This window comes from Dermacentor variabilis, chromosome 4 (assembly GCF_050947875.1).
Source record: "Dermacentor variabilis isolate Ectoservices chromosome 4, ASM5094787v1, whole genome shotgun sequence".
Lineage (NCBI taxonomy): Eukaryota > Metazoa > Arthropoda > Arachnida > Ixodida > Ixodidae > Dermacentor > Dermacentor variabilis.
In genome coordinates, this window is record NC_134571.1 from 177953710 (window position 1) to 177963105 (window position 9396).

Below are 9396 nucleotides of genomic sequence, written 5' to 3' on the forward strand. Positions count from 1 at the left end.
GAATAGCAGCCAGATATAAGAACAAGTCGTCCAAAAAGTCAGGCGGGTTAACGAAGATGTCTCATCGGTGAATCTTTTTAAATATTTTTGAAACCTCGAAAAGCCAAACGCAATGAAATTTTGGACCTCGGAAAGAGCCGAGTTTCATATAGTGCACATATGGAGCGGCCTCCTTGTAGAACTCGACGTTTGAAGTACGAGTGGGAATGTCACGGAAAGCTCGAAAAAAAAAAAAAAGAGAGTCGGTTTTGATAAACTTGAACGCTGTCATACTGTTCGCCGAAGATGAAGCAGAGCCCGGAATTCAACATGGCATCCGAGATCGGGTGGCACTCGCGATGCGCTGAATATCTGGGAGGGCGTGTTCTGGAATTTGCGTTACGTATACTAGACTCATGCACAAACCCTTTAGCCAAAGTAAAAAAATTTTTTTTTCACATGGCTCTTAAACTTTTATCATATTTGAGATGACCAATGTATATGGGAAGGTTTGAGAGTTGGTCTAGCTGGTATGCGTTCATTTTGGTGCAGTGTGCGCCACACGAAGTAAACCTGCGTCTTGCATATGTCTCGTGACTACGTGCAGGGAGCCTGTCAAGTACCACAACAGCCCCGTGCGCAAGAAGGCGGATCGCCAGCGGCTACCGGCGCATGATTGCAAGGAGTGCCAGGAGGTGAGCCTTGCCCTGGCGCGTGTTGCATGTGTGCCTCTCGTCTGCTCTCTCCATGGGAAGGCGGGTGGGGTGGGGGGGGGATGGGGAATCCGCAGGTTATGTTAGCTTGGTAGTGGTTGGCGACCCGTAGAAGGGATTAAAAAATACGGGGTCAGGAAATGGCTACAATAGAACATCTGCCGGCCATCGCCTGGAAGCTTATTCGGGAGAAACAAGCTGACTCCTGGTGGAAGCATCGTTGTAATTGTTTAGCGCTTCCTCGGTATCGGGGCCCGCACTCACACACGAAGAAATTTTACGCTAGAATTGTGCGTACGTGCAAATGACAGCCAATCCTGATGCTGGACGCATTATTACCGATGATCACGGGCCAATGACAAAGAGCACCGACGAACGAAAAGCTTTGCAAATTCGGCACCAGATATTCACGTTATGACTGTGGCGTAGTGATGCCTTTCTTGAAAACCGTGCATTGGAAGAACCGTGATCGCTCTCGCCGTAAACTGTATTCATCAGCACCTCCTTTCCCTCCTTGTTGACGTACGTCCTGTCGTATAACTTCTCGCGTGATGTCGCAGACCATGTTTCTTTTGTATATGCGGTATTGAATCGTTGGGTGTTTAGGTAATCGGGTCCGCCGCGACAGTGACTCAGAAATTCATTTAAAAGATGCAAGTAATTCGAATAATGCCTTGCCCACTTATGTATTACTTCTTACAGAATAGCGGCGGAGACGTACACGTCAACAGCAGTGTCGGTGGCGCCACCTTGCGATGTCAAGTTAAACCAGAGCGCATAGAGCTACTACAGCAAGACGCTGCAATGCACTTTAGCTGCTTGTTTAGTCAAAGTCTAGTGAGTTTCCTTTGTCAAAAAAAAAAAAAACGCCACAAGATATCGCCACCGTCCCTGTGATGCCGTTCATGGCCCAGGTGTTCCGGTGCTCCGTAAGGAGGTGAGATGTAAAATCGCAAAGGCTGAAATGCATGCTTCCGGTGCCCGACCGATGTGCCTTGCTTGCTCTCCGTGCGCCTTCACGACGAATTGCCTACGCTGCTGATCTTGGTCGCATGGGTGCCTGACTGCAATAATAATTTTATATAAATATTTATTTCGGATTAATCGAACACGTGAAGTAGCTATGTCTACTTTTACAATTTCACAATAAAATACTATATATATATATATATATATATATATATATATATATATATATATATATATATATATATATATATATATATATATATATATATATATATATGTATATATATATATATATATATATATATATATATATATATATATATATATATATATATATATATATATATGGTAGCGTGGTATTATTGTAGAGTAACACGTATATGGGCACGCCGAAGTTTTATTATTATACCCGCCGTGGTTGCTCAGTGGCTATGGTGTTGGGCTACTGAGCACGAGGTCGCGGGATCGAATCCCGGCCACGGCGGCCGCATTTCGATGGGGGCGAAATGCGAAAACACCCGTGTACTTAGATTTAAGCGCACGTTAAAGAACCGCAGGTGGTCAAAATTTCCGGAGTCCTCCACTACGGCGTGCCTCATAATCAGAAAGTGGTTTTGGCACGTAAAACCCCAAATATTATTATTATTATTAAGTTTTATTATCAAATCTCGGTTCCTACTATGGCGCTAAAGTGTGCACGCCGTGCGTTCGCAGTTCTACGGGCGGCTGGCCCTGCCCGAAGCCCAGCGCAAGGATCTGCTGCGCAAGTGTTCGCGCCACCGGGCCCACCACGCTCCTCCGTCGACGCCCGAGAACTTCTGGGAGCTCGACTTTCCCGACACGCAGGAGTGCCGCGAGAGGGGTGCGTCTTTTCCCCATTATCCGATTTGGCCATTTTTGATCTGCAACGACACACACTATACGTGTGACATCGACCAACAGCTTTTATGTCGCTGCTGCACCGACGCGTCGCCCTACCCTGCCCGTGCAGTTGGCGCATGCGAAGACTCCCGGTTTTGTAAACCGTCTGTCCACCTTTCTTGTACGGCGAATCTTGTTTCGTTGAATTGAGGTTAATCTTCTTTAAAGGATTACTGACGCGAAGCTTTCGAGTACCGCTTACTTGCTTTTTTGGAGGTGGCGGTCGGCTGGACAATTAACTGTGCGATTCATCAATTCAGTACCTTTCGTACGACCCGTTCAAAATGTGCACCAGGTGCAGTGCGGCGTCGGACGTAAAAAAGAAGTAGGAACCAAACGTCACTGTAAGTGGAGGTGGTCACGTGTTATCGCAGACAAGTTAAGAAGCCGCCAGTCAGCCTAACGCAGCGGTTGAATGCCATACGATGACCGTGTCGCCGAAACCTGTCGAATGGGCGTTTCTCTTGGAAATGTAGGGGGACACGCTTCCCCCTCTTTTTCCATCGAGTTGCGAGTGGCTTTTGGCAGCACGGGCGTAGAGTGTTTACGCGTCAGTGGCATTTCTCGCTGTTATTTGGTGCACGTGACTATAACGAGACTGCCACAGCGGGACTCAACGACGTGATTTTTATTTCTAAGGCTGATTGCTTTAGAAATACAAAGTATAATTATTTATTTGTTGCTCTTTTAGGCAGGGGGACGACGGAAAATATACTATTACGATATCATCGTGAGATGCTCAAGAGAGGCGCCGCCGCGAGGACGACGATGAAGTGGGGCGGTGCCCTTGGCGCGAGGGAGTGGCGGCCTGGCTGTCTGGCTCCAGTGTAAATAGCTTGTAAATAGCTTCTTTCGTCTGTGTCTTTCCACACGTAACATTCTGGTGGAGGTTAGCGATCCCCGTTCTCACCACGGAACTCCGAAGTGGTCGGTACATCGAGCTTGTCACCATGCCTCCCTGTGACTAGACCGCCTCTGCAACGGCTTCGGCTTGCCCAATTGCTCCAATCGTCACGGTTGCCCAACATCGCCACCCTGATGTGCTCTCTGGCCTGGAGAGACAGGACGTTGACAAATGGATCAGGCTGTATGAACACGCCAGTGCTAATACCGACAATCAATATCACGATGAATTCCGATGCTGATGCGTTTAGCATTGAAGCAAAATATAGCGATACCGTATTGCCGCCAATGCCTAAGCGCGTCACATATGAGACGTGCTTGCAGCATAGCGGGCGACACTTGCGCTTGTCGTAAAGTTCCCGCGCAATCGCTTATTGTCGCTGATCCTGTTGCTTCGGGCTGTCAGTAGGCGCTGACATACCGGTCGGTCGACGCTTGCGCGATGGTGTTAAAGAATTGGAAGGCTGTACGCATCTAGATGTCCGTTCTGCGGCGACCTCGCTTCTCTGCGCCAGACCTTGTGGAGATTGAGCCCGGCTCCTTTGCGCGGGCAGTAACCTATTCTGTCGTCCCTGTACATCTTCCCCTTTCCAATCGCGACGGTTGTCAGTGGTGGCGCTCCACTCTCGATCGTTTGCGGTCCATATAATATGGACACTTCAGCCAAATTTCCGCCGTCGCCATGATGCTCCGTTAAAGTTCACGTCCGATAACACCGCGCCTGTGCCCCTCATGTTGTGGGTGCGAGTGAGAGCGTGCGAAGGTGAGACGAGAAGGATGGTGGCTGGACCTCGCGCGCGCGAGGGACCAAGGCGGGGAGGGAGCGCGCCGTCTTCCATCGCGCGCAAGGCAGCAGGGGGCATTCTGCTCCTTTGGCGGATGCATATCGCGCTACTCGCCGTGGTGGCTTAGTGGCTATGGTGTTGGACTGAGAAGCAGTGGCAGAATTCCCGGGAAAACCAAGAATTCTCAGGGATCTTTAGCAGTTTGGAAAAACTCAGGGAATACTCAGGAAATTTGTATCTCTATCAGGGAAAATTAGCGGTAATATTGTTGAAAGGGTTGAAAGTCGCGGTAATGCTGGCTCGAGTAACAGACAGGAATCGTAATGAATCGTCTTTGACGCCCTGTCGTCGGGTGGAGGAGTTTTCAGTGTACAGTCAACGACCGACTTTCCGGATACCCGATAATTTGGACGGCTTCGCGGCACCACCACCACCACCAGTCAATGTGTCAGAACGTCTGAAATTTCGGATGCAAGACCCCTTCGCCGTCCGATTTTCCAGACTTTTTGCTGTGAGCGCAGGTCTGAAACGGCATTAATCAAAGCCACCACCGCTGCCATTTTGATTACCTCGCCGCCTCGAACCGGCGCTCTCGCACGCAGATCCGCTGGCAGCCGTAGCCACAACTGCGGCAACGCTAGACCTAGCTGCTTCGACGTTCGCTATTAAGCTCCTTGCCGTTGGGTGCCGTGTTTTTCATTTAAAGAATTCGCTGCTGTCAGCAGTGGTACCGACTGCACCTTTGTGGTCCTCGTGATTGGCTTAGAAGCTTGGAAAGCACGGTGCGTTGCATAATGCCGGTTCCCGAAAGTCAGCTTCGCCTCTTTACAGAAAGTTACTTGCTGAAGCATGCGAAAAAGTATTGCAGTGAAGCATAACAATTGTGGGAAGGTGCTATTGCCACGGGACACAGTATATATTCCTTAATTATACACGCGTGCATCCGGTATCTCCTGTTACAGTACGAGCACCGATATGCCTAATACGCGTACCGACCGGCCTTCAGAGCGTTTTAGAATGTGCTGTGACGGTTTGAGCCCCTTAAGGGCAGTAAATGACATGTATTTATTTTTTCCAGCTGGATGATTTTTCGGACGTTTTTGTGGTCCCTAGGGAGTTCGAAAAATTGGACTTGGACTGAAGCAACCACCGCTGAAGCAACCACCGCTGAGTTTGCAATTGGCCAATGAGATGCTTCAAATGGTCCGGCCGTGGGGCGAACGAGTGGCGGAAGGAGGACAAGAACAGAAAGAACCTACATATTGAGGAATGAACAGGAAAGGCAGCGTGCTGCCGCCGTTTTGAAAGAGCTTGAGCTAAAAAAATAAAAAGACATGTTGGCTGATGCTGAGATGCAGGTGTCCCTCCTCCAAACCAAAATAAACTCTTTAAAGCAGTGAAACACAACACTGAGGCGTCGTACGCGGGCTGAGAGTGTCAGTATTGTTGACGTTGACTTACGAGCTGTTGGGAGAGAATCTCAATTGTGGAAAAGTTCGGGCCTCATACCAATGAGCTTGCTATCAGTTGATAGAAATAGCTCATATTCTAAAATATTTGCTTTTTATGCATCTCCTTTTTATTCGTATTTTAGGACGTCCGACTCGATTTACAATTTTTTTTCGAAGACATTTTATTTGCTGTGCATTTTAGTAACCCCTCCTTTCTATTCTCTTTTTGAATAACATAAAGACTATTGCTTAGTATTCAAACGGAATTAAGTCGTTTTTTAATTTTTTTCATATGCTTACTAGAGAGTGACAGCATTGGGCGACGTGGTTTCAGCCCGTCTTGACATAAAAAAATAGTTCTGCGTCCCTCATGGAATTTCGCAAAAGCACTCAGGGAAATCCTGGAAAATTCAGGGAATTTGGTAAAGCACGAGGTTGCGGCGTTTCGAGCGAAACTGCGACGTCTGTTTCTCTCTTCCCTTGCGTGCCGCAATTGAACTCGTCTTGGAAACATGCTGGCATCAGGTTGGGAATCTGGTGGAGGCGCCGGTGGGGAGCGGAGATTTCTTGCCTTGACTCGTTTGCTCGCTCTGTACTTTACGTTGTTGTGAGCGTAACCACACATTACAGGTAGGTGAAGCGGCCGTTGACCGGCTTGCTGAACTAGAGGAAAATGGTTGGTAGATGGAGTTCGAGCGGCAGTTTTGCTTCGAGGTCTGCGAACTTGTGTTGTTCTACTGTATGCCGCGGTGACCAAACATTTAGTGGCTTTGTGACTTTCCTGGACTATGCTCATTTTCAGGTTACCTGAACGCGACGCAAAAGTACGTCTTCGGTTCCAAAGGTCTGCGTAAGGATGGCCGGAAGTGAGCGTGTGGATCTACCGAAGTTGCTGCGGTTGAACAAAAGGAAAGGAAGAGAGAAGTGCTTTACCGTCCACGACACAAGCACATGGTGCTGGTTCATCGATTCCTTATCATAACATGAGATAGGAGAGATGTGGCTACTCGTTAGGCTGTCTCTGGACGAGCAGCTTTACTTTCGCTGCTTGCGTCACTTATGAATCAAACCTTCGTGCGTTATCTTTAGAATGTCACTTCGAGGAATATATATTATGCTTCCGTCAAAAGATATTCCGATATATGTTGTTGACAACAGCGCTACTGACCATTGGACTTATGTAATATACTGAAGTAAATTTATTAAATGTCATTGTGGTGTGGGCACGTTGATGTCGAATGGCTGATTACAGTAGGAGTCATGCCTTGCAAGGCACTATGACTCGCGGTCGCGCGGTGCGCTTTGGGACGGCACCCGGCTCCGATGGTCGGCATAATGTCACGTGATTGCTTGTCACGGGATGGCACAACGAGGCTATGGACGTGAACGCGGAAAGTACGCAGTTTGCAGAGGCGATCTGAAAGTACGCTTTTTATGTCAAAGTATTCGAAATCGTGTGCCTCCTTCAGACGCGCAGAGCGGGGAACCTGGTGCTGTCCATAGGCGAAACCTGCAAGCAGCCCTAGGGGTGTCGGAGTAGGCGTTGCGAGGCTTTGCGGAAGTCCAACCGCTCCTGCTGCGCCTCCTGGCCTCCCTTGCTCTTCTGAAGTCGCTTACCTGCCTTGGGTTAACGTGGGCTACTCCATATCTTCCGGAGTTTTCAGCGGGGAACAGAATGTAGCCTTCCCGAGGCCTTTGTAGACAATATGCAAAATCGGCAACTGTGCTTCTCTGAATATCTCGTCTAAACAAGTTGGCGGACCTTAAACTAAAATTTCAAACCAGGCGCGGGGCGTGCTCTTTCCACCGTCACAGCTGCCATTCGTTCCCTGCACCATCCAAGCTCAGTAATGTGGAAGGTTGGGCGAGTTGGTGATTAATCATCGTACCGTGTTGGTGAAGCAGAGCACTGACAAGTACCAGGTGGAGAGACGTGTGTTCTTGTCTCTCTGCCTTGCCCTGGTCACTGCGCTGCTTCACCAACACGCTATGGTGATCACCATCCAAGCAATCAGAACACTTCTCCCATCTTAAACATTGATGTCAGTGGGAGCTCGGCCATTTTGGTTATTGCAAGCGTGTGAAAGCCTGTTTACGGAATTGTGCATGTCGTGTACTGCTCCCTTGTACCGCTACCCAAGATGTCTTCCCCAGCGGGATACATCCTCGCACGCGAGACACTGTGCTGCCATTAAGCATGCTGTGAAGGTGGTATAAATTGGTGACTGCTCTTGCTGAGGCGAACCCGCCGTGGTGGCATAGTTAGTGGCCATGGCGTTACACTGCTAAGCGCTAGGTCGCGGGATCAAATCTCGGCCGTCGTGGAAGGCGAAAACGGCCGTGTATTGCGCGTTGGGTGCACTAAAGAACTGCGAGTGGTCAAGGTCAAACCGGAGTCCCCCACTACAGTGAGCCTCGTAATGAAATCGGGGTTTTGGCCGGTAGAACCTTAGATTTTCAGTAATTTGTAATCTTGCTGAAGCCAGATGCTTTGGAAATGAAGCACTCGTACAGTTAGCCAGGCTAACTACCAGTTTTGGCTCGGTCAGCAGGCATCAATGACAGGGTGTCTACCAACCGGGAAAACCGGGAATTCTCAGTGATTTTGAGTAGTCTGGAAAAACTCAGGGAAAACTCAGGGAATTTGTCCCTCTATCAGGGAAAAATTAGCTGTAATTTTATTGAAAGGGTCGAAAGTAGCGGTAAAGCTGGCTCGAGCAAGACAGGAATCGTAATGAATCGTCTTTGACGGCCTGTCGTCGGCTGGAGGAGTTGCCAGTGTACAGTCAACGACCGACTTTCCGGATACCCGATAATTCGGACGGCTTCGCGGCACCACCACCACGTACACCATAGAGTCAATGTATCAGAACGTCTGAAATTTCGTATGCAAGAACTCCTCACTGTCCGATTTTCCGGACGTTTTGCCATGACCGCAGGTCCGAAACGGCATTAATAAAAGCCACCACTGCTGCCATTTTGATCACCTCGCCGCCTGAAACCGGCGCTCTCGCACGCAGATCCGTTGGCAGCCGTAGCCACCGCTGCGGCAACGCTAGGCCTAGCTGCTTCGACGTTCGCTATGAAGCTTCTTGTCGTTGGGTGCAGTGTTTTTTATTGAAAGAATTCGCTGTTTTCAGCAATGGCACTGAATCCGCCTTTGCGGTCCTCGCGATTGGCTTAGAAGCTTGGAAAGCACGGTGCGATGCATAATGCCGGTTCCCGAAAGTCAGCTTCGCCTCCGTACAGGAATGTTACTTGGTGAAGCATACGCAAAAGTATTGCAGTGAAGCGTAACAAGCGTGGGAAGGGGCTATTGCCACGGGATAGAGTATGTATTCCTTAATTATACACGCGTACTTCCTGGCACAGCACGAGCACCGATATGCCTGATACGTGTACCGACAGGCCTTCAGAGCGTTTTCGAATGTGCCTGTGTCTGCTTGAGCCCTTAAGGGCAGTAGATGACATGTATTTATTTTTTTCCAACTGGCCGATTTTTCGGACGTTTTCGCGGCCCATAAGGAGTTCGAAAACTAGGACGTGGACTGTGCAACTGACCAAGAAGATGCTTCAAATGGTCCGTGGGGCGAACGAGTGACGGAAGGAGTACAAGAACAGAAAGGTCCTACGCATTGAGGAATGAACGGGAAAGGACGCGTGCTGCCGCCGTTT

At 49.0% G+C, this 9396-nt stretch overlaps 1 protein-coding gene across 1 annotated transcript in view; it reads left to right on the plus strand.

Annotated features, from left to right (window-relative positions):
• The window catches only part of LOC142579964 (uncharacterized), a 75987-nt gene extending 69040 nt beyond the window's left edge, over nt 1-6947 (plus strand). The window contains exons 8-10 of the mRNA XM_075690653.1: nt 587-674; nt 2376-2523; nt 6524-6947. Of these exons, the coding sequence (XP_075546768.1) occupies nt 587-674; nt 2376-2523; nt 6524-6591 (304 nt within the window). The 3' untranslated portion in view covers nt 6592-6947. The remainder of the gene's footprint in view (nt 1-586; nt 675-2375; nt 2524-6523) is intronic.
• Nucleotides 6948-9396: the final 2449 nt, after the last annotated feature.